The 23,983-nt window shown below is 52.9% G+C and overlaps 1 protein-coding gene across 5 annotated transcripts in view; it reads right to left on the reverse strand.

The window, feature by feature from the left end:
- Positions 1 to 4,013: 4,013 nt before the first annotated feature.
- FLNB (filamin B) overlaps positions 4,014 to 23,983 on the reverse strand; it is a 134,588-nt gene continuing 114,618 nt past the window's right edge. For 2 of the 5 annotated variants that reach the window (XM_036266425.1, XM_036266422.1), the window contains 11 exons: positions 22,983 to 23,135; positions 22,757 to 22,879; positions 20,305 to 20,571; positions 19,536 to 19,673; positions 18,134 to 18,249; positions 14,893 to 15,025; positions 11,625 to 11,801; positions 7,432 to 7,650; positions 6,791 to 6,841; positions 6,078 to 6,281; positions 4,014 to 5,248 (listed from right to left, as the gene is read on the reverse strand). In XM_036266425.1, coding sequence (XP_036122318.1) covers positions 5,061 to 5,248; positions 6,078 to 6,281; positions 6,791 to 6,841; positions 7,432 to 7,650; positions 11,625 to 11,801; positions 14,893 to 15,025; positions 18,134 to 18,249; positions 19,536 to 19,673; positions 20,305 to 20,571; positions 22,757 to 22,879; positions 22,983 to 23,135 — 1,769 coding nt within the window. In that variant the 3' untranslated portion in view covers positions 4,014 to 5,060. Of the gene's footprint in view, positions 5,249 to 6,077; positions 6,282 to 6,790; positions 6,842 to 7,431; positions 7,651 to 11,624; positions 11,802 to 14,892; positions 15,026 to 18,133; positions 18,250 to 18,874; positions 18,897 to 19,535; positions 19,674 to 20,304; positions 20,572 to 22,756; positions 22,880 to 22,982; positions 23,136 to 23,983 lie in introns of those variants that run through there. The other 3 variants (XM_036266423.1, XM_036266426.1, XM_036266427.1) reach the window with 3 other exon arrangements.

Genomic DNA, 23,983 nt, shown 5'->3' on the forward strand with positions numbered 1-23,983 from the left:
CCTGGCTTTTATCACAGCCGTGGTTGTTACTACCCGTGTGATGGCAGGCAAAGCACTTTACCTATCTGAGCTCCGGCAAACTCCCTTGTACAGTGAAGATAATCATGACGTGCCTAGCGTTCATGTTATTAATGATGACAATTTTCTTACTCTAGATTGATTAACCCATGTAAAACCCATCCAACAAGCTCTGGGAGGTGTGGGGGAGCCTGGGGGCCTGTCTCTGGCCTCTGCCTGTGCTAAGGGAACCCCGAAGTTGGGGAGCCAGGGACAGCTGGGGTGTGAGCTGGGGTTTTCCAGAGCCCTGACCCAACTAGCTCCCCTCCCACCTTTCTGGCCACTCCTCCGGGCCACCAACAGCCCTTGTTCGGCTGTTCTGCCAACGTCCCCCCAGGCATCCCACCGTGAGGCCCCACCCAATCTGAGGCCCGGGGCTCTGTCCAGAGCTCTCTAGCACTCAGTCTTCACTGTCCTTCAGAGTCCCTCCTGGGTCTAAGCTCTCGTGCAGGGGGTCATTGTGGGCACCTTGCATGCGTAGTGGTGATTCTGTGAACCCTGACTGTGTATTGGGGTGCTGCCTGGCATCCCCAGATCTGCCAGAGGCCCTGACTGGGCCAGGATTCGGATCTCCTGGCCCGTCCTTGGAACCACCGAGCTAAACAGCTTCCCTCCAAGCCCCTCCCTTCGTGGAGGTACCTTCCACTCTGCCTTGGGGAGCTTAGTCTCCCCAGCACGAAGGCAGACCTCTCCCAGCAGCTCTGGGTGGAGAATGGTTTGCCCAACCAGTTGGGGGACAGTTATGTTGTAGGACTTTTCTAGAGGTTAATCTTAGACTACAAGTTTCCCATTATTTTCCCATTTTATGGATGAGGGTACCGAGGCACAGGGAGGGTAACTCTGAGGTGCTCGAAGTGGCGGCAGAGCTTGGCTGGGATCCAGACGTGAACCTGCAGCATTCAGCCCAGTGCCGTCTGAGGCTGCTCACACCGGGTCATTCTGCTGCTGCTTACAGCTGGGCCCGAAGCTGGCATTTCCGGGGCTTGGCGCCTCTGCCAAGGTTTCCTGCTCTGAGGTCACCCACCAGCACCCAGCATCAGCTTTGCCCTAGGAAAGGCCAACAGGGGGAGGCGTCCTGGTACCTTGGGAAGGGGTGGTCGGGCAGGGGTGAGTGAGGGCAACGAAAGGCCCGCAGATTCTTTCATCTCTGAGCTTTGTCCTGGGAGATAAGCAAGTCCGCGCGAAACACCCTGGATGTGAGCCACATGAGTCAGGCTCGTAAATTCCCCGTCTCCGATCTGCCTGCGAGCGCTCTTGAGGAAAAGGGGTGTGGGGTGGGCCACCCTAAATTCCTTGCACATGCGCTGGTCCCCTGTGGGCTCAGGCCCCCAGACAAAAGCCTTATCACAAAGCAGAAAGGATCCCTTTGTTTAAAAAGACTCCTCCTACCATGTGTTTGGGCAGCATCCTTAGCACAAAGCCAGAGGGAAAAAATCAAATTCAAGCTTGCCTTGAGTGATGTGACATTTTTACTCCCTCTTAGTAGTTATGCTATAGTGAGGAGGAAAAAAAAAAGCTAAACAAGCTGTGTTCTGGACGAGTTTTCATCAGCGGACTCCTGATTACAAAGCCCCTTCCCTCCAAGCTAATGGAGACTTGGACACGGTCCACCCTCTCCCCAGATCCTGCTGCATCCGGCCCAGCATGAAGGCCAAGGGGCACTGAAATTAACAATCTTGTTCCCCATTTCAAAATACAAACTTGGGGGGTTGACAAGGACTGAGCACTCGTTTTTGCCATTAACCTTTATTTTGCTAATTTTTCAGGCTGTGCAATTTTCAAGGGAAATTAAATCCTTATGTGCCTGATTCCTTTTATACCAAACTCATCAAAATGTGGCTTTCAAGGCCCCTTTGAAGTCTTAAGACTGGACATGTGGTCAAGGGCCCAAGTATTTATAAGTGCATTGGAAACAGACATGTTAATTAGAGGTTTCCTTCTTGGCAGCACTGCCCGTGCGCTCTTTCCTGGGTTTCAGAAGGAAAGCTGATGAGGACGAGGCAGGCGTCTGGGCTTGAAGGGGGCAGGGCTTCCCCTGGGCTGAGGATCTGCAGGGCAGCTGGCATCTGCCTAACCTTCCACTGAACAGTGACGGCCCAGGCAGCCCTGGCAGGAGAGGGCAAAGTCAACCAGGGAAAGTCTGAAAGAGTCTGGCACCTGACCTGTGCAGGGTTAAATTTCCGTTTTCAAGGTGTTTGTACAAATAATAGCCGGTTCCCATAGCAGCCAGTCCAGGTGCAGATAAGAGCTGCCCTGTGGGCCTTGCTGTTGACCAGTAGCAGCTCACCGGCTTCACCCGGAGGTGTCTTTGAAGTAACTGGCAGGGGGCCGCAGGCGCAGGCCGTGTGGGAGGCGGTCACTCGGGCAGACAGCAGGTGGCTGGTTCAGCTCCCAGTGGGATTTCATGGGAGCCTCACAACCAGCGGAGGGCGGCACTCGGAGGGGAAGCCACCTCCCCAAGGCCACAAGCCAGTGACGGGCTAAGCCGATGTGTAAGCCCTCAGGCGCCTGATGCAAAGTCCACTCTGTTAACTGACAAATGCTTACTCCCCAGAAACCAGCCAGGCTTTAACAAGGTCTGTGAACCAAGGGCTGTGGCCCTGGGCTTCTCTGGACAAACCCAGCCTCCTGTGGCCTGTCCAGACCTGCTGGGCAGAGCCTGCACTCCTCAAAGGCCACAGACCTTGTCGGGAGTCCTGGCGCACAGATAAGGGTGCACCCCCCCCCCCAGAAGGGGCAGGAGAAGGCCTCCTTTCCTCTAACTGCCCCCACCCCCGTCAGAGGGAAACAAACCACCACCTTGATCAACACTGGGTGTCAGGAAGAGACACAGACACAGAGAAGGATCCAGTCTTCTTTCCCTACCTTTCCCTCTACCCCTCAACCCCAAGGGGGGGCGGGTGGCAGACGGGACTTCCCGTCACCATGGCAACCGCCAGGGGCTGATCGGGAGCTCTGGGGCCCCTTCCTTCCATGCTTGCCCAGCAGAGGTATAACCAGGGAGGCAGAGCTCGCTCCAGGACAAACAGATAGGGACCCAGGGTCGGCCTCAGGTGAGCTGGAGACTGCACCGAGGTAGTCGTCGTCGTAAACTGGTGTCACAGAGCTGCCGAGAGGAGGGCGGGAGGTGGCTAGGTGCCTCTGTAGCAGGAAGGAGCAGCAGAGGAAGAGGAGAGGGTCACTGTCACCAAGCGCGGGTCCTGCCGTCCAGGGGCAGTGGGATGACAGGTGATGTAGCTTTCTGTTTGAATAAATTCCCTAAAGTGGGGGTTTCTCATGTGATTAGGAAAAAGGCTCTCTCTCTCTTTCAAACCACAGCCTTCACCGGGGTGGGTTTCCATGTGGGACTCTTGCCCCACGCACCCCCTTCCCAGTGCCCCACCCTTAGGCTGGCCCTGTCTGGATAATTCCCACCGAGGCTCAGGGAGAAGCCAGCCCTCCCCCCGCAACAAGAGGCCAGGCTGCCGGTCAAAAGGAGTTACTAATGTGTCCTTCCGGCCAGGGGTTGGCAAAGCTGGTCAGACTCAAACCATTTACTCAGAAGCGACACCATCCAAGAACACCAGGGAAGCTTTAAGGAGCAAACATTTTATTTAATAAGTTATAAGATACAATTTACAGTCGGCATTTGATTCCAGTTTCGCTTCCATGTCCCAGCTGACAAGGCCTGTGGTCCTTTCCCGGCTTTGGGCCGCTCCAGTTTCTAATATCGGGTGCTCGCCAACTGGCCCCCAGCTGCTACCCCTCGGAGAAGGTCACCTGCCTCGGCCCGTCCCACCCAGAGGCACCTTGAGCCTCGGTGCCGCTTCCTCCGGACCGAGCGGCCAGTCAGAAGGGTGCGCCCGCCCAGCCCCACTCCACCCTGGGCCCTGCAGCCAGCCAGGGTCCCTGACGCTGTCACGTTCCCCCAAAGCAGGTGTACGGAAAGGTGTGACCAATGTCTGACACCCCCATTTTGGGATCTTGCACCTTCATATTGCTTTCCAAACACCATCTGGATGACACGTGGTCAGGGCCCAAGGCACAGCCGCCATCAGTTACGCAGCTTTTACCATTTCTGCCCAACAGTGAAGGACCCCGCTGGGCGGCTGTCCTCGCCCCTCGACGATTCCCGGACTGAGACCGAAGGCGGCAGGAGTTTCGTTCTTTCCTAGCTATCATCACTTTCCAGAACAAGGGACCCCGAGACGGAGGGGGGTGCGGAGTGTTATGTCGCGAAGCCTCCCGCGAGCACACGCGCCCCGCGGCCCCTGCGCGCGAGCCTCGAGTAAGGCCCCGCAGGCTGCAATGGCTGGAGAGTGTTAAGCACAAGGGCTAGTGTCGGTTAACAAGAGGGATCTTTGGCAAGTGTGGGGCTGCTTATCGCTGCAGAATGTCCTCAGATCGAGACCGAAACGGACTTGAAAAGCAAGAACAAGAACGTGGCTGCCACGATGGCCACACATTCTGACTTTGCAGGGAAAGAACAGCAGAACGAGGGAGAGGCGTGGGAAGCCGTGCAGGCCAGTCCGCCACCACGTTGTAAAACGGCCGCCGAGCAGCACGGGGTGGGAAAGTTTTCAAACAGCGCTGTCCGTCTAACAGCCTCTTCTTACCTACTGTGCGCTGGAAGAGAGGAAGCTGGTTTTAAGCCATCTACTTTTCTAAACGACAACCTAAACTAGGTCTCCTTTCTCCCTGCCCCTCTCCCAGCCTGGTTTCCCAATTTCCTTTTTGCACAGGAGGCTGGCCTGTGTTCTTGGTTTGTCTGCAGGGGATGCTCTGTGCCACCAGAGGTCAGGTTTGCTCAGCCCATTGAACGAGCTTGCATTTCTTTCGAGTCCCCAACGTGTCCCTAAAGAGTCAAGTCTAGGATTTCTTTCTGAAGGCACTTTAGAATGGCAATGTTTTCGGGATGGGGTTTCAGACCCACAAGCAGGCCGGAGGACTTTGTATAAAACGAGTTACAGACAAGCAACAAAAGCAACCACCAGAAACTCCTCCAGGACTTGAAGAGAGCTGTTCTAAGGCACCGTGACGTGGAAGGGGCTGCCCGGGATGTGTTCCTCTCCCCACTTCACGGCCAGAACATAATCCCCCTTCTCCTTGACGACGTATGTGACGTTGTATTGTTGGTTGCCCACATGCTTCATGGAGACCTCTTCGCAGGGGGTGGTGGGTCCGTGGACCCCGATCAGCAGCATGTTGGACCCTGGGAGGCAGAGCAAGGTGGTTATTTTGTGAGGATGAATCTCAGAAGGCAGAGGAAGAGATGGCGGTATGGGAGCCGAACTAATACCAGTTACTGCCTGCTGAGCTTCTATGATGATGCTGGGGGCCTGAGAGGTGAACAGTGTGGTGATTATGAGCAGGACTCATAGAGCCCAACACTGCGGGTTCCAGCCCCTGCCCTCCACTTCCTAGCCGGGTGACCTTGGACATGGAACTCCACCTCCCTGTCCTAGCGTCCCCATCTGCAAACGGAATGGCACTAGCACTTGCCCACGGACTCCCTGTGAGGATTACTGAACGCGAAGCCCTTGGCACATCACAGGGGCTATCTGTGTAGACTATTCTGATCTGCTATCCTCATAACTTGATGGAAGGTACTATTATTGTTCCTACTTTAGAGAACAGGAAACTGACTTTCAGGAAGAGATTTAGTCATCTTCCCAAAGTCACAAGGCATTTAAGAAAGGAGGGAGGAAGGAAGGGATCAGTGAGTGGTGGGGCCAACCAGGTTTCCAGCCCAGATGTGCTAGATGCCAAAACCCAGGCAACTAACCGACACCCAAACAAATACCCAAGTCCAAATTGCTATTGAGTTTGAAACAATTTGTGGCAGAAAAAAAAAAAAAATCAAGAGGAAAATCATTCAAAAATCCCAAGTGCAAAAGAATAGGGTAATCAACATGGTTACTTGCAAACGGTTGGGTCACAAGGGAGGGTGGGCACTGCAGACCGGGGCAAGGAAGACCACACTAGATGGTGGGTGCTCAGCTGCCCCCACCCCCACCCCCGAGTAGAACCAGGCTGCCTACCTGCTTTGCTGCAGTCCACCAGGAAGGAGCTCTTCTGGCCCACAAAGGCCTTCGAGAGCCCTGCCCCCTTGGAGGTCACCTTGCTGGCGTCTGACGATGCCTTGGGGATGGCGCTATAGCAGGTCTCCGTTGAGGACCGCGTCACTGACTCCACCAGGATGGATGAGGTCTCGTTGGCCAAGCCGGGGCTGACCAGACGCTGGCCTAGGACATGAAAGGGAGCAGGGAGGGCATGAGTGACCGGACCAAGTGGGCCTCTCAGCCAGAGGAGGAAATTGGCCCCACACCCCAACACCTGGATTTAAAAGCCACCACTTCCCTGTCTCACACCCATGAAGTCTTCTAAACCCCACGGGTCTCGCCCCACACAACTAGGTCCTGCCCTTCCGGGCAAACAGATGAGTCTGGCCTTGGCCCACGAGGCCTGGAAATCCCTCCCACATAACCACGCCCACCCTGCAGGATCCAGTGTCCGTCTACGTAAAGTACTCTATGCAGAAGCGGTGTAGAGCTTATAGGGGTAAGCAGTGTAGAAGTCTGGAAGGACACAGAACAAAGTATCAGAAATGATTCTCTCTGCATGCGAGGCAATGATTTTTCCATCTAAATTTTTAATTTTTCTGCAGGGAATCTATACTATTTATATAACAGTGAATTAAACAGAGAGAGGCACGTGGAAGGAATTTACCACAATACTGATTGATGGTGGTTACCTTGATGGAGGCTGTGAGGTGGTTTTACTGTTTGGTATTTTTTCCAGTGTTCTGAAGGAAGCACATTTTTAATAAAAAGTTTTTATTATTTTTAAAGTGAAGGGAAATGAGGGGATTTTTCCCAGGCCCTGATCTAAACAAATACATAAGACTTCAAATATGTCAACATTTCTTTTTTTCTGTTAGAGACAGAACCCATGTAACGGCTTTCTCAACTTCTACGCTCCCCGTTCTACCTACTTACTTTGCACGTTTCAGACATGCACCCCCTTCTACATATCCTACCACTTATTTTTTTTTTAAATTGATTTTTTGAGAGAGGAAGGGGGGAGAGAGAGAGAGAGAAACATAGATGTGAGAGAGAAACATCAATCAGTTGCCTCCTGCATGTGGCCCAGCCAGGCATTGAACCTGCAACCTGGGTGTGTGCCCTGACTGGGAATTGAACCGACACCCTTTGGTGGGCTAGACAACACTCCAACCAACTGAGCCACACCAGCCAGGGCCCTACCATGTCTTTACAATCAGGATTCAAAGTAGATTCGACCTATCTAAAATGATCCACAGTTTCTACTATCAGAGAACTCTATTAATATTCTGACTAGCTGGTGGGGAGAACCATTTCAGGGGTGTTTGGTTACCTGTTACCTTGGCCTTGAAAGGACTGCCCACAATGTGATTGGGCCCACCGTATTTGACGCCGATCAGGTAGTTTCCAGGGGCCATGGGGGTGTACATGACTTTGTACCCTTCTGGGGTTTCCTGACAATCCATTTTAACCTTGGACGGGCCTTCAATGGTGACGGATAACGTCCCCGGCCCTGCTCGAGTGGTGTTGATGAAAAATTCAGACTGGATACCTGGGAGAGAGGAAGTGGGAGTAAATACCATGTTGCTGGTTTGGAGGGGTGATGGAGGCAGGGTTTGGGGAGCTCTCCTGGGGGCACTGAAGCAGTGACAGGGGCACACACAGGATCCCTCCAATGGTCCCCTTGGTGGCAGGGGAACCCACCAATACTAGCTTTGGACTCCTGGCCAGAGAACCTCAGGCCCTGGGACTGGTAACTCCCTTTCCAAGGCCGGGGCAGGAGTGTGGCTGACATTTCGCCCACCAGCACCAGCGGCCTGGACACCCTGTTCTCTCCTCTGGGCATGAGCGGTGGCTGAGGGCGAGAAGCCTGAGGGTCACTGTGGGCCTGAAGTGCTGTGTCAGCTGCCAGGGCCTAGCTCTGCCTCCAGGGGTGGGGAAGCGTGGGCCTCTGACCTTTCCTTTCTCCTCCCCTCCTTCCTCTACAGGCTCCTGGACCCAGACGCCATGCTGGAGGCCGGAGCAGCCCGAGGACCGGCCACCCCCACCGTGGTAGTACCAGCAACAAGAACGACCGACACAGCAGCTGCTGCGAACGGAGCCCCACGGGCAGCGTTTGGGCTCCAGATCCTGTGCTGACAAAGGACGGAGGCCCAGGGAGGTTCAGCCTCTGCCAGTCAGAGCTACAGAGCGAGAGCTGGGATCTGAAGAAGTTTGCGCACCTCGGAGCCCAGGCCCATCTCCTGGCCACTGGGTGGACAGTGAGGTGCCCTGATGCCCCGACTGCAGACCCAGGACACCCTGCCTCTTGCCCAGCCTGTGAGGGCCCAGAAGGAGAGCTGGGAAGGCGTGCCAACCGATGACCATGGCAACATTCCTGCCTGAGCCCTCCATCCCTCAGGCCTCTTTCCAGTCCAGAGGGGGATGAGCTGGCCTGTGAGGGCCACTGGGGGCCCAGACACCAGCTGTGTGCCTACTACAGTGCCCTCTGTGGAGCATCCCTGGCATAGCAAGCAGCCCTGTGCAGCCCTGTGCTGCTTCCAGAGCCCTGGACAGGACCCAGCTGGGAACTATTTTGGTTTAATTATAGCTTCTAGGCCAGAGAAAGAATTATTGTTCTGGTTATCAATAAAACAAAGGAGCTGCTATCATGAACTCCCAAACACAACCCAGCTGTTTCTGGAAGCTCCCGAGGCTCTTGTCCCATCCCCCCCCCCCCCCATTTCAACCCTGTATCTAAACTGTGCAGCCCAGGAGCCCCTCAGGCAACAGCTGCTGTGGGAAGGGCAGAGCAGAGGGGGGCTCGGGACAGTGTTCCCAGGAAGTCGCTGCAACGGACACGTGGAAAGAGTTTTAAAGTGGACATGAGCAGACCTGGGCTGTAGAAACAAGCCCCGACCGATTCCCAAGAAAGATCGGCTCCTCCTGCCTGTGAGGGCCCGAGAGGCAGGGAAGACATGCTGGGAAGAGGGAGATGAGGAAGCAGAGGACACGAGCGACCTGAACAGCCTGGCAGTGGGCTCCCTATTCCCGTTCCACAGGAAGGAAGTGGAGGCTCCGTGAGGTCGCATAACTCGCCCCAAGTCCCACAGCTAGAGAACGGCACACGGGGATGTAAACCTGAGGCCTGTCCAACGTGGACTGACACCCTCGCCTGAGAGAAGGGGGAAGGGGCGCAGGAGGGGGTGCCCGCCCCGCTGCCTCCAGCTGGGACCCGGCGCCCCAGACACCCGTGCCCTCTGTGCCACAGCCGAGCTCCTGTGTGTGTCGTGCAGTCCTGCTGCATCCCCGAGGTGGGTGAGGAGGGAACGGGGCGCTTCTGTTCATGCACACTGGGGTTCCTGGGGCATTTCATCAGGAAAACTGCTCTCCAACCCAGAGTCTGGAACTGCCTGGTCTAACTGCCGACCTCTCAACCCCTCTGCAGAGAGTCCCACCCCAGATTCTCCATAAGCCCCTACTCCCAAACCTGCAGAACAGACCATTTAAAGCTCGAGCCAAAAGATACAGCAAGTCCGCCCATGGGAACACAGGGAGGTCTGCTCTGTTCCGAGGTCAGGACACCAGCCCTCCGGCAGCCGCGTACAGTCACCTTTCCATTCCACGCACACTGCAGCTGTGTAAGCTCAGGATGGATATTTGGGAAAAGGCTTGGGAGCAGGAGGGCTAGAAAAACAAGACGCCTTCCCTCGACAAGAGCAATATTTACACAGGGCTTGAAACAGGCGTGCTCTGTGCCTCTCCCTCCTGGTTGGGAGTCTCCCTGCGAGACCAGCTCCTCTCAGCAGCATCCAGCGCTTGCAAAACACAGCCTGAAACCTGAGCTCCCGAGAAGGCCTGTGAACAGCCAAGAGGAAGCACAGAGGCCCCGGACACAGCAGGTGTGACCCAGCAGGAGGGTGAGGTGGCTGCTGGCAGCAGCAGGAGACCTCAGTGGCTGCTGTGGGGCCTGGACCAAGGCCCGCTATGGCTCCAAGTGCCAGGAGGACCCCACCTGAGCCTAGACGGTGGGTGGCTTGTCAGGGGCCAAATGCTTACCCTACTGCCTGGGAAACATTCCAGGGCAGGAGAGAGGGCAGGGGTCCTGTTTTCTGACCCTCTACCCCCACCAAGTTGGCCAGGAATACAGTCACTGTCCCTGAGTGAGCCAGACATTTGGGGAAGCAGCAATCTTCAGGGGTGAAGGGCACAGGCTCTGAGGTGGTGGCCCTGGGCTGACTCCTGGTTCTGCCCTCTCCCCGCTAAGTGAGCTCTGGGAGTGAGTCAACCTTTCTGAGTCTCACTTTCCTCCTTTGTGAAACGACATCACTTCGGGTGAAACCATAGTTGGACAGGACGCTGGACCAGAGCTCAGAGTGGAGCCAGACGGGCCAGGGAGGCCAGAAGCACTGATACCACCCCCATGGGTGCTTTTGCTGAGGCCATTGTCTGGCCAGAGTCCCAGATGGGACATCAGTGGGTCAAGTCACTGCTGCACTGTGGTCACTTAGGACACTCACTCCCCAAGGAACCAAGGCCACTCATCCCCTCGTCACGGGGAGGTAGGTCTGCTCTGTCCACTCACCAAGTCAGGGGAGAGGCTCAGAGCAGCGCACACACAAGGGGCTCAAGTAACAGACTGGGGGGCCCTCCTGAGGGCCCAAAGCAACAGCCACATGCAAACCGTGTCCCCATGAGCCCTGCCTGTGGACTGTCCCTGCAGAGAAGCACAACTGGACGAGCGCCCCCCCCCCCCGCCCCCGCTCTCTCCATGACGGTGGCGCCCTGGACTAGGTTCACCGTCTGAACACACTGCAGCGTGACGAGGGGGATCTGTACGTTTTGACGTGCAAAGTTCTTTAAGGTGCCAAGTGAAAATAGCAAGTGGTACAATATGTGCATAAAGCTCAATTCTGTAAAATAAAAGCAAAACATAGCCCATGTCTACCTTTCCAGTGAACCAACTAGCTAAGCAACCGAGAGACAGAGGCAAGCCCAAGGCTGCTCTCAGCTGTCGGCCGTGTTTCCTCCTGGACCCGAGGGAGGGACGGAGGAGACTCCGAGACGGGACGACCTCCACTTTATATACTTCCTTGCTGCCTACATTTCCCACACTCAAACGTGTCCCATCTGTGACAAAGGTTAAAAATAAATTGTAACAAGTCCAAAAAAATCAGAAATCTTCAACTGTTTCAGTCTTTTCTCCTCCTCCAGGAGGATCAGAGAATAAAAAGAGGAGCTAGACGATGACAGGTCTTACTGCCAATTCAGTGTGTTTCTGGGAGCCTGGGGACCCCTAAAGGCAGTAACAGGTAGGGGACCCCCCGGAGGCCCATTACACGCATCATGAATTCTGTGCAGGCAAAGAAACCAGTAACGAATGGTGCCGCGCCACATCCCCACCGTCAGCGTCCCGGCCCCGAGGCCAAGGAACCGCGAAGAAAGACGGCTGAGTCACATCCAACGGGACGAGGAGGCCTCGGAGTGCGCCTTGTCCCCGTCCCTGGAGCCGGTCAGGTCAAGGCGGGGAGGTGGAGGCAGGGTTACCTGTGGTGCCCCCCTCGAGCCCCGCGCCGTAGGCGGACACCAGGGCCGGGTTTCCTGCTTGTCCGGGCTCCCCGACACGCACTTTGAAGGGACTTCCGACCACGTGGCTCCCGTTGAACTTGACATCGATCGTGTGGACACCATTCTCGTGGGGGATGAAGCGAACCGCGTACTTGTCTAGGAGAGTGAGCACAGGCGCAGGGTAAGAGCGGGCAAGTGGACGCCGCTGAGTTAGGTGGGGACAAAGGGCAGGAAGCCAACCGGAAGTGGCCACTTTTAAACCTTTACTAAGACAACGGACGGCTCTACTGAAAGCCTGGCGCCCACCAGCGTGCATTTCCAAACCAGACGGGCCCATTTGTGTGTCCTCCTCAGTCAGCCCTCTGGGAATGGAACCCAATCCCAGGTTCTGTTTACCACTCTGTGGCCTCGGCCTCTGAAAAACACTTCCTTTATGAAAAACTCACTTCTTGCAAAGTTTCTCTAATAGGCCACTTGAAGGGGAAAAAAGTAGTTCTAAGTGGGGTTAACGCTCCTTAGTTAAGCTCCAAGCTGGCAACTGTGCCCAGGGGAACGGCCAGGTGCTTCACTGAGTTTGGGTCGCAGCATGCGGCCAGATAATATGTTAACTGAGTGGACACCTGACCACCCCGTCCTCCTCAAAGCACTCACCTGGGATACAGGTAGTCCGCTCTCCTCCCTCTCGACTCACCCTCCACCCCTTCAGAACTGTCCCCCGGAGCTCCACCCAAAGCTTCTCTTCTCCCCTGGCATTCCCTCCGGAGGTAAGCATCTATATGCAACTGCCCACCCGCAGCCTTCCATGCTGCACTTCCCCAGCCGCCCCACCCCCACACCAGGTGCGGTCCTTGATTAGATCAAGCTATGGGAGGGGGCATCCCTCCTTCCCTAGCCATCAATTAGCACAAGGCATTTAGCCACGGGAAGTAACTCAGGAACTGTATTTTAGTGTTCAGTGAGATAGGAGAGAAGTTTGCTGGAGACCTCTGGAAAAGGAGTATCTTAGACTTCTGAGAAATATTCTTCAGGAGAGATGAATCTCTTGATTGGTGTGGTGTGAAGATGGGAAATCTGGGGTTGTTGCAGCCATCTTGTCACCAAGAGGAAGAAGACCAGTCTCAGAGTGAGGCCCACAAGGCAGAAGAGAGAACAGAGATATTTGGGGCCTTGGAGGACACAGCTGAATTAAATTGTTGCTGAAGCCCACCTGAGATTCTGAATTTTCCCGTTATGTGAATTAACAGCCCCCTATAGTGTGCAACGTGGCCTCAGTTGGGGGCACTGAGCATTCTAACTGGCACGCTGGTGGTCTCAGCTACCAACTTCACTTGTTGGCTAAATCCCGATGGGTCTAGAGATCTGTTAAACATCCTTATTTGGATATCTGGGGGACACTTCAAAAACTCCTCAGAAGGCCTACAAGGGCCTTGTAAGGCCTTGACCAGTTCTTACCCACCCACGGCTGGCTGTCCCTAGTTTTCCTAACTGCATCATCATCTTTCTACCCAATCAGCTAGCTACATGTGACATTTCTGAATTCACTTGCATTCCCTATGGCCAGTTGGTCACAAGTGCTATAGTTCTTTGGCCTCAAGTTCCCCCTCTCCATTTCTACCGCTGCTGATTAATGTTATTTTCTTTTTTTTTTTTAATCCTCACCCAAGGATATTTTTTTCATTTATCTTCAGAGAGAGTGGGAGGGAAAGACAGAGAAAGAAACATTGACATGAGAGAGACACATCGACTGGTTGCCTCCCACGTGACCCTGACCAGGGTGGGGACTGAGCCGAAACGGAGGTACGTGCCCTCGACTGGAATTGGACCCACGACTCTCTGGTATGCAAGCCGACACTCTACCTGCTGAGTCCAACCGGCCAGGGCAAATGTAATTTTCTTTCTTTCTTTTTTTTTTTTTAATCCTCACCAGAGGATATTTTTCCATTTTTTGTACAGATAGAGTGGGAGGGAGAGAGAGGAAGGGAGAGAGAGAGAGAGAGAAACATCGACGTGAAGGGACACATCGAGTGGCTGCCACCCGCACAACCAACCAGGGCCGGGGACAAACTGCAACCGAAGTACGTGCCCCTAGCGGGAACCGAACCCGGGTCTCTCCAGACTGCAGGCCGACGCTCCAACCGCTGAGCCAAACTGGCCAGGGCCAAATGTAATTTTCTTAAATGAACCACTGGGAGCATTAGCTTGCCACTCTGCCTTCCAGAAATCCCAACACAGTCTCTCCAATGTGGTCAAACTCAGGCCAGGATCTGATCAGGCACCCACCCCACATCTGTGCCTTCTGGCTCCCCACTGCCCTTTCCTGTTCTGCCCAGAGGGAGAAGGACGTCTACATGCCAACCCAGGTCCTTGATCTCTCCCCTCACTGCACCCGTAGCAGGACACACAGCAAACGCCCAGTAAGGGCAGTGATCAGAGGGCTCTTCCTCATGCGCGAGGGCCCAAAGTCAACTCGCTTCCTCCGAGAAGCCCTCCTGACTTTGCCAAGGCACAAACTGTTTTCCTTTCCTGCTCTAACCAATTTCACCATTTGGTTCTCAATCGTCCTCTAGTGTTGATCACACAGGTCCCCCCAGAGTTCTGCAGGCTTGCGGCCAGGTCCTTCCTCGGCTCTGAGCTCTTCACTGCGGGCAGGAATCACGTCTCGCTAGCCTCACCTTCCTGCCGAGTCTCTGGCACTTTAATACATGTTCACTGGCAAAATGTCTCATTAAAGTTGACTGACATCAGAATTTCAGACATCAAGGCAGCAGGCAAGAAAATCTTACACTACTAAGCATCCTGAGCCTCCTATTAAGCAGGAGACTCCGGGAGACCCAGAGTCTCTTTTAAGTTTAAAGGTGAATATCAGTTGACCTTTTCCTCAGAGTGAAGTCAGGTCAAAGTGTACTTATTCATGTCATAAGTTCAACAATATAATAAAATCTGAAAGATTTTGTTAAAATGAGAGAAAGTCACAATGACTGTAATGTGAAAGGAATCTGAAAAACAACAGAAGGGGGGGGCAGGGGGTGGGGGGAGAAAAGGAAGAGAAAAAAAAAGAATGGATATTAAATCCCAAACGCCTCCCTGTCTGTCCCCGGCAATGTTTACACGCTAACTTGCAATGTCTGGCAACAGCAGCAAAGGGAATTCGAAGGCTCCTCCGATTAGCCCTCTGTCAGGGTGCACGTTGGCAGAAACCTTCCTGGGAGGTGCTGGTGCTGGGACCACGACCCTCCCTCCTGCTTACCTGGCTCCAGCTCAGACACGTGGCATTCCTCCACGGCTCCAGAGGGGCTGTGCACCTTTGCATCAATCTTGCCTTTTGCCCCATTCAACCTTATAGCAAAGGAGGCTGGCTGGTTAACCTTTAATCCCGATTCCTGAGAATTTAATACATCAGACAAGGTTATGGCTCTCAGCGTTCCTGTTTAGTGGCACACGCTGGCTGACTGGACCAGGGATGCTGGGGACAGTGCTCACGCAAATAGGCCCAGCATGTTTAACCACATCTAACAACAGAAGCAGGTGGGTCAGTCCACATTTCTAGCATTAAACAGAAGAAACAAAGGCGCTCATCTGCATGGCCTTGTACCCAAACCATCTCAATTCAGGCTGGAATAGGTTATGGAGTTTGGAGACTTGAGACATCCTGATCAATAAGACTATTGTTTCAGCATCCCAAACAGGTCATCAAAAAAAATAAAATAAAAACCTCCCCCTACTACCCCCCCCCCCCAGGAGGAGTCTGGCAGCTGACAAAGCCATGAACTCAGTAATATGAGCAAAATTTTATATCACTGCTCATTTTTCTCTGGAGGAATGGAGATAACTTTTAATAAACTCGGCAAGGGCTACAGGCGCAAGGGAGGCGGTCGCTACTGCACAGCGGTTTCGAATCAGCAGGACCCAGTCACTCCATTTCCTAGCTATATAACTAGGTTGTTGAACCTCGTTCAGCCTCTGTCTCCTCACGTGTAAAGAGTCTATCTGAGCTGCTGTGAGGAGGAAATGAAGTTCTGCACTCAAAGCACTCAGCACAGTGCTTCGCCCAGACACAGAAAGGCTCAACAATGTCAGCGTGTTGTTAACTATCAATATGCATTTCAAAGTTGTCTGTACCCTAAAAAAAAGAGAGAGAGAGAAAAGGATAACTTGCTATTCACTGGATCAGGTTCACTCTCCAGGCTTTTTCTTGGAAACTAGAGCCTCTCTGGGAGGAAGAGATTAAAAATTTAGGTGCTTAAGATATTTTAAGATCAGCCAGTCCTGAACAGCAACATTTAACGAGTCAGCAGTTTTGACGTAACCGGCAGCCACTGCTCAGATAGCTCTAAAGCAGCAGGGTTCACACTTCATGTGCAATCGAAGCACCCGGGGGTCTTGTTAAAATGCACATTTTGATTCAGCGGGTCTGGGATGGGGCCTGGGGAATTCTAGGATTCTAATACATCCCCAGGTGATGCTGAGGCTGCTGGCCAAGGCCCACAGTCTAAGAAGCAAGGCACCAAGGCTGTGCTGCCTCATTCAGTAGTCACTGGCCACGTGTGGCTATATACACTTAGATTTAAACGTAAAGCAATTAAAATTAAATAAAATTCAGTTTCTCGGTTATACTGGCCACGTTTCAAGCGCTCAACAGCCACATGTGGCTAGTGGCTGCCACATTGCATAGAGATGTGGGGCATTTCCATTGCTGCAGAACATTCTATCGGACTGCACGGCCCTAGAGGTCACAGGCTGGGGTTACAGACCAAGCTCAAAATTAAGGCGTCTTTCTTTGATCGCCAGAGCTGCCCCATCCCACACTCCCACCCCCTCCACAAAATGCCAGCAGACTCCAATTTTCTAAAAAGCCTCAGAAGCAAGACAAAACAATACGTGCCTCTTTTTCCTAACCAGCACCAGATGTTGCCGTGCGGGCCTCCGGTAAATCTCCGATAAATAATTTACATATCACTCAGCATCAAGTGACCCGGGAAGAAGCCGACACACCCTCTGCTCCTGCTTGACGGATATATAGCCTGCTGCGTACTTATTTAAATATTTACGACCAAACCGCGATGAGAGGACTCCACAGAAAAGTTCGCTGGAGCGGATTTCTGAAACCCAGCGCCCTTTGCACAGAACCAGTTACCTTACCTGACCCGCTTGCTGCTAAATCCTCAAGAGGGAGATAAACACCTCGGAAGATCCGAAAGAAATCTTCGAGACGCACGAAGGCAACTCTCTGCCCTCAACAAATGCTGGGTTTATCTCCCTCCCTAGGTTTTAGTTAAGTCGGCCACGAAAGGAACTTCTGTTAAGAAGCCTTTAAATGAAACACAAGAAAAACATCTGCACCACAGCGACCAGTCGACACCCTTGGAACGCTCCAGACGAGGCCTCTTCAATCTGCGGACCGGGATCCTGGCTGGGGTTCTGTTTGGGTTGTCGTGTTTGGAACAACCAGCAGTACCAATTCCCCTCTGAGTGAGGTTAAAAATCTCAAATGTAAACTAAGTGTAGGAACTAGATCAGCGATATCACCCATCTGAGATAAGAGACTGGGTTTCAATCAATCAGGATCTTCAAGAACTCAGGGGAAGCTGAAGGCTACTTAGAAAGCCCTTCAACCAGAAGTCAATGCTAAGATTCTGGTGCTATTCCACAAGTGAATTGCTACTCCTACTTCAGACACCTAATTGTTTCTCGGTGTCCTGAGCAAAGGTTCAAAGGCATCCCCCAGTGGTTCTTAGTTTGGCTGAAGGCTCCAATGCAACCTTGACTCCAGTGACCTATTTAAGGTAGGAGGTAAAGTTGCATTTCTTGGCGATGCATTAAGTTGGACTATGGAACCACTTGCCACAATAACAAGGTGGGGATCAAGGAGGCCACGGTTAAGACCACATGCTCTATAGCCACGAAGACCTCACTCTGCCTCATACAAGCTGGTTTCTGGTAGCCATAAGCTCTCTGTACCTCAATTTTCCCGTCTTTAAAATGGGGTCAAGAGAAACCCACTCACCAGGCTGTTATAAGGATTTAATGAGGTAACACTGAAAAAGTTCTTAGTAAAGTGCCCTGCACACTTATTATAAATAAATCATCACTATAAAATAAAACACAATTGACTTCCTTGGAGAAAAAGAAGCCACTAAATGCAGGCTAAACACCACGGGACTGTTAGTTTTATTTTGAAAGCTCTTCTTAGCTCATAACCAATTATTAATAGGCCTCCGTTGTTTCTCTTGAATAAATATTTAAAAAACCAACTTGTCCCCAAATATTGAGGTGTTTTACTGACTGTGGCTCTGTTTTGCTCCCCCAGCTGTCTCCTGTCCTCAATGTGTGGGGAGCTGACTGCCGAGGGAACACTTCCCGACAACAGGCAAAATCTGTGGTCAGAATGGGCTGGACCCTCCGCACCAACAGGGACTGAAGCGGCCTCGGGAGTCCAGGGTCTCTGGCTGGCCTGTGGCCAAGGAGATGGATGCTTCCTTGCGTCTCACCTGAAGGCTCATAACAGTGAGGCGGCGGGCGTCGTCGGAGGGCGCGATGACCGGCACCAGGTAGGGACTTTCGGGAATGTGCTCATCATTAAACTTGATAGACACCTCGTAGTTACCTGTGAAGACAAGAAAGTCCCATCATTTCCGAGATTTCAGGAAGGTGGTTAGTTGGGCCCTCCTCCATGGCCGTGGCTGATGGGTTTAGGGCTGGGGCCTGGCTGGGGCTGGGCCAACATGCTTTTCTTGTTGGGCAAGAGCAGAGATTCTGAACTTGAGTCCACAGGGTCCCCCAGAGGGCCTCTGTCTAGAACTCAGGGGATCCAGCAAACTTGAATGGGAAAAAAGTTACACCTTTGCTTTCACTAAACCTTTGGCTGAAATTTAGCATTTCCTTCCTTTAGAAATGTCGACAAGAAACCACAGCACATTAAAAGTATTTGTGACTCTGTCACCAACAAAGTTCACAGATATTTTCACATCATTTTACAGCTTTACATACACCTTAACATATCAGTTATACTTGTGGCTATTCTGAGGTTAAGGTAGTTAACAGGATGTCACCCAATTTTAGATTTCGTGCATCAGTAAAGACATGCACACCTTGATACATGACACGTTTGCTCCTATAAGATTTTAATAACTACATTTTAATATAATTTTTTTATAATCCAATGTGCTCTATATTACATACTTTATTTATGTATGTATTTATTTATGTATTTATTTATTTTTAATCCTCACCTGAGAACATTTTTGCATTTATCTTCAGATAGAGTGGGAGGGAGAGAGGGAGGAAGAAAGAGAGAGAGAAACATCAATGTGAGAGAGATGCATTGACTGGCTGCCACCCACACGACCCCATCCAGGGCTGGGGACAAGCTGCAACCGAGGTACATGCCCTTAGCGGGAACTGAACCCAGGTCTCTCTGGACCATAGGCCGACACTCTAATCGCCGAGCCAAACTGGCCAGGGCTATATTACATACTTCAAAAGATTATCCTGAGAAGGGTCCCCAGGATTTAGATGCCAAAAGCGTTCCTGGTACAAAGCAGTAAGGACCCCTGCTCAAGGGGGTGCAGCTGCTAAGTGAGGCCCCTCTTTCGGGGCAGCCGCACAAGCCAGTGGCCGAGGGAGGCACCGAGGCGGGTGAGTGGAAAGAATGAAGCGGCTGGATTAAAGCATGAAGACAGGCTGACGGAGAAAGGCAAGAGACAGTGGCACTAGAACCCCTGACCCTGGGAGGCCCGGCTGCATTTCCTGCTGTTGGATTTCTAGGAGGCGTTCCACGTGCCCACAGAGAGATTCTTCTTTTCCTCGGGCTAGCTCGATGGGTTTCTGTCCCTTACAGCCAAACCATCCCCAAACAAAGGCAATGTCTTCAGTCGGTTCTTGAATACATACCAGGCTCTTGGGCAATATAAGATACACCGCATGATCCGTTTTTATGGTCATCAAATGTAATCTCAGCCTTACTGGGGCCTTCCACAGCGATGGACAGGCCCCCCGCACCTGCTTCCCGGGTCCAGATGCTGAACTCGGCTGAGACAGAAACACCTGGTTAGTGACTGAGCCTGGTTGAGGCCCCTGTTCTTGCCCAGACCCGCAGTGCTTGGTCACTTTACTGACAGGCCTTTTCCTTCCCTGACCCCAGCAGAACCCAGCAAAGGCACTGCTGATGTTTCTAGGTACCATCCATGACTACGCTAAGTTCATGGGTTAGTGGGCATCTTTTGAACACACCCAACCAAGCCAGAAAACGATGAGACTGTCTAGTTTTGTCCCCATAGGCCTCCCCACCAGCAACCACACTTGAAGGGACCTTCACAGGGGTTTTGTAGAAATCTAGCAATTTCCACAGAACATCAGCCCTGCAAGATGCTCTGGAAACAGCTTTGTTTTCCTGCTCTCCTCTCCTCCAAGGCTCCCCACACACAGTGACAAATTACCGGCTCTGGAGAGTTGCTCAGTAGGAAACTGGTCCAGCATTGGGTAAACGAGCAACTGCTGAATGAACTTAGCCAGAGAAGCCTCGTTTTAAAGAATGCCCCTAACACCACCCATCAGAATCCCACGAAGTCTGCGCTTTAGAACAGGGCGGACAGCGCAGGGTGCTCACACCGCCAGGCACGGCTCTCACTCTTCCCGGGTGAAAAGCCCGCCGACCGCTCACCTGGAACTCCCGCTTCTCCTCTCTCCAGGCCAGGGCCTCCTGCCCGGACCTTGTGGGCACCTCCCTCACCCAGCGGCCCCACGGTGAACTGGAAGGGGCTGCCGGTCACGTGCTGGCCACGGTACTTGACACTGACTGTATGCACGCCCATCTCCTGGGGCACAAACCGAACGCAGTGCGAGTTCTTCCCCATGGGCACAATCTCTGCCTCGGTCACGCGGCCGGAGGGGCTGGTGACGTGGGCCGACATGTCACTGCTATCGATTTCTGAAAGGGAGTGAGAGGTTGGGGAAGGAGAGGAGGGTTAAAATGAGAGGCTGAGGCAGACCAGGATGTGCAGGGCAAGCAGCAGAGGGCAAGGCGGGTGCAGCTTGGGGGTGGGGTGCTCAGGCTGGACACCTGCCCTCCTGTCTCCGTCAAATCCCTGGGTGGCTGTGGCCAGCATGGAAAGAGCCAGGCCCTTCCAGCCACCAGTGCAAAGTACTCCAGTGAGTACTTTGTAGCCTTCCTGGCTGGAACTGAGTTAATTCCACACATCAGTTTCAAACCAGAGTCTGAGCTGAAAGTTACAGCACATAAATATAAACACTAGGACAGCTCAGACGTTTGTAAGCCAAAGGTGACATGTGGCCATTGTCATGCTTGTCGGAGCTCTTTCCCATAGGCAGGTAAGGGCAGAACATACAAGAGCTGTCATTCCTTACTGTTAAGAAGCCTTGGCATTTCTTCTAGGTAACAAGATGCATTTAGAGAAAAAAGGTGAACACACGTCCGTCTGAACAGCAAAGGGGAAACCATGCTTGAGCAAAGCTGTGAGCAAGCCCACACTGGGAAGCAGAGCACTTCTGCTCCGTCCGAGGTGCTCATGCCAAGGGCTGCGCCTGCACTGACAGGGTGGAGACGGGCACGCCACATGCTGGGGGACCGAGGATGCCATCACCTAGAGCCCCATGAGACTGCACCCTCCAGCCCTACAGGACTGGGGCTGAGCAGCGCTTGACTTTGGGCCCTGAGGACAGAGAAAGGAAGGGAGGTTTGAGGGCAGGGTCACCGCATGGCCTGGTCTGAGGACATCTGGAAGCTGGTGAGCCGTCCTCCATTCTAACTGACGAGAGAATCGTTCAGGTAACGAAGGGAAAAGTGAGTCTCACCAAGTCATCTGGTATCAAGGAACTGAAAAGGGTACAAAGGTGTCAAGAGCCAGAAGAGACAAAAGAGAAAGGTAACTGTCTACATCCACAAATATAAGACACAGAGGCAGAGGGGACAGGACAGAGAATTCGCAAAATGAGACGCATAAAGCAACAGAAAACAGCCCTTGTCACTAGTGACCACAGAAACGAAACTGAGAACCGGAAACCATATTTCCCCATCAGATTGATTAAAGTGAGAGTGAAAGCCAGTGCCCAGTGCTGATGAAGAAGCAGAGAAACGGGCACCGGTTCATGCTCTGGAGGGCAGGCTGCCAGGGCACAGCAGCACCTGAAAGTCACCGGCCCAGCTGTCCCCCTTCGATGTGACGACGGCCTGGGAAACCATGGCCGACATCACAGAGCCCTGACTACAGGAGCTCAGGGACAGAAGTGAGTGAATGTGAAATGAGAAAACCCAAGGAAGGGTGGTACATCCAGACATGAAATGCAACCCTGGGTAGTTGTTAAAAAGAAACGTTTTCTGGCCACGCCCACACAGCTCTTTCTAAATGAGTTTGTCTGGACACCCTAAGAACGAGGCTTCTACCACATTCGCACGTAACCGGCGTTGTGTCTACACAGGAAGAACCCATCAGATACTGCTCAGAAGGCAGAGCAAATAGACACGACTCATTAGGAAGGATGGGACACCCAGGTAGGAAAAGAGGCCCCTCCGCAGACCAGAGCGCGAGCGTCATCTGACTAGACTTCCCGCCCCACAGAAGCCGGGCATCTGAAGGCCTGGCGCGCCAGCTTCGGGCAGAGGGGCTCCAGCGCCTGCCCCCCCACAGCGACCTCTCCGGGACGATCGTGTCCAGAGAGAACCTGGGCCACGTTTCAGAAAGACTATGGAGGTTTACGGAGTGATTTTAGGAACGAAAGAGCTGAATGGAAATTAGAAGGTGGCTGTTGGGCTGGCACCTCTTTGATTCTTCCAGATACTGGCATCGGCAGGCCCAGATCTCTCACGGAGATTTTTCTGTTCAACAAATACTAAAGTAAATCTAAAAGCTTATCTGTGCTTCCCCCCATGTGATATAACAAAGCTATTTTCCTTTGGAAGAAGAGAAAGGTAGGAGGTAAACAGGCTCACTTTTCTTGAATGGGCCTCTGTGAGTATAAGTATTAAAAACATTAGTTTATTGAAATAAAAAAAAATAAGTCACCCATAGTGGACTTGGACAGTCCGTTTTGGGCCATGTCTGGGCTTGGTTTCCAATGGCACCCACTGCCCTGACCCACCCACCCCCTGTGCTCACCTGGGATTTTCAGGTTCAGGTCGCAGATGCTCCCGACGGTGGCCACGGACGGGGCTCGACTGGTACGGGTGATGCTCTCCTTCACTCTCCCCTCCCCACTGATCTTCACAGTAAACGGGCTCCCTGCAAGGACCGAGAAGGCCCACGTGAGCAACCGGAGCCCAAGGCACAGCGCTTACAGAAAACCTAAGCACCAGGCAGAGAGGGCAGAGGGCACCACACATACCAGGCACGTGCTCGTCAGCGAATTTGGTCGAGACGATGTAAACCCCAGGCACGGTGGGGAAGTAGGAGACCTTGCAGGTACCGTCTTCCAAGTCCTCTGTCTGGATGTCGACCTTGCTGGGGCCTTCCACCGCCAGGGATATGCCGCCATAGCCTGCAACGCACAGCCGGGGCTGTTTAGACAGCAACTCAGTTGGAAGGGGGAGTTCAGGGCAGAAAGGACATCTGACCCTGGAAATTCATAGTGCTGTTTCCAGAGAGCAAAAAGAAGGGAACTGTGGTCCCTGATGGAGAGAGCCCCAGGCAGAGGAGCCGGTTAAAGGTTCGGAGAAGTCCAGTAGTGACTAGCTTGCTGAACATGGCTTTGACCACAGAACCCTTTTCTTGAGAATATCTACTACTGTCCCACAGAACACCTGCCCTGCAGAGCCCACTGAGGAGAACACTCTGCCCACGTGCCTCCAAGAAGGCACTGCCTCCCGGGTCATCACCAGCCACAGACCTGAAAATGTGAATTTTTAAGCTGTGTTGGATCTCTAGCCAGGGGACCACTAAGAGAGTAGATATGAAGGTTTAACAACACGAGAAATCAACAGGGAGCGTCAGCCCTTCAGGACTGGAAATTGTCCAGCCCCTTCCCCTGGGACTATGGCTTTGTCCAGAAGTCAACAACACGGCCATCACGCAAGAAAGGTGGGAGATGAAGACGCTGATGGGCATAGGCTGGGGAGGCCCAGACTAGTTTGAATCATCTCAAAGAGGAAACAGGAAGAGAGTCCTCATTTTCACGAAAGCCAGCCGGCCCAACAGCCTTTGCTTGGGATGAGTTCAGGAGACCTTGGCAAGCTGAGAGCAATGTTGGGAAAACAGATAAGGAGAGAGAGGTCTGTGGGTTGTAGTGGCTCCGGATTCCAATGCCAGAAGCAGAGGTCTGTTAACCCTGGGAGCCTCAGGTTCTTCATCTAGAAAACAAAGACAGTACCTCCTTCACCAGTGGTCATG

The sequence above is a fragment of the Molossus molossus genome, unplaced genomic scaffold (assembly GCF_014108415.1).
Source record: "Molossus molossus isolate mMolMol1 unplaced genomic scaffold, mMolMol1.p scaffold_m16_p_18, whole genome shotgun sequence".
Lineage (NCBI taxonomy): Eukaryota > Metazoa > Chordata > Mammalia > Chiroptera > Molossidae > Molossus > Molossus molossus.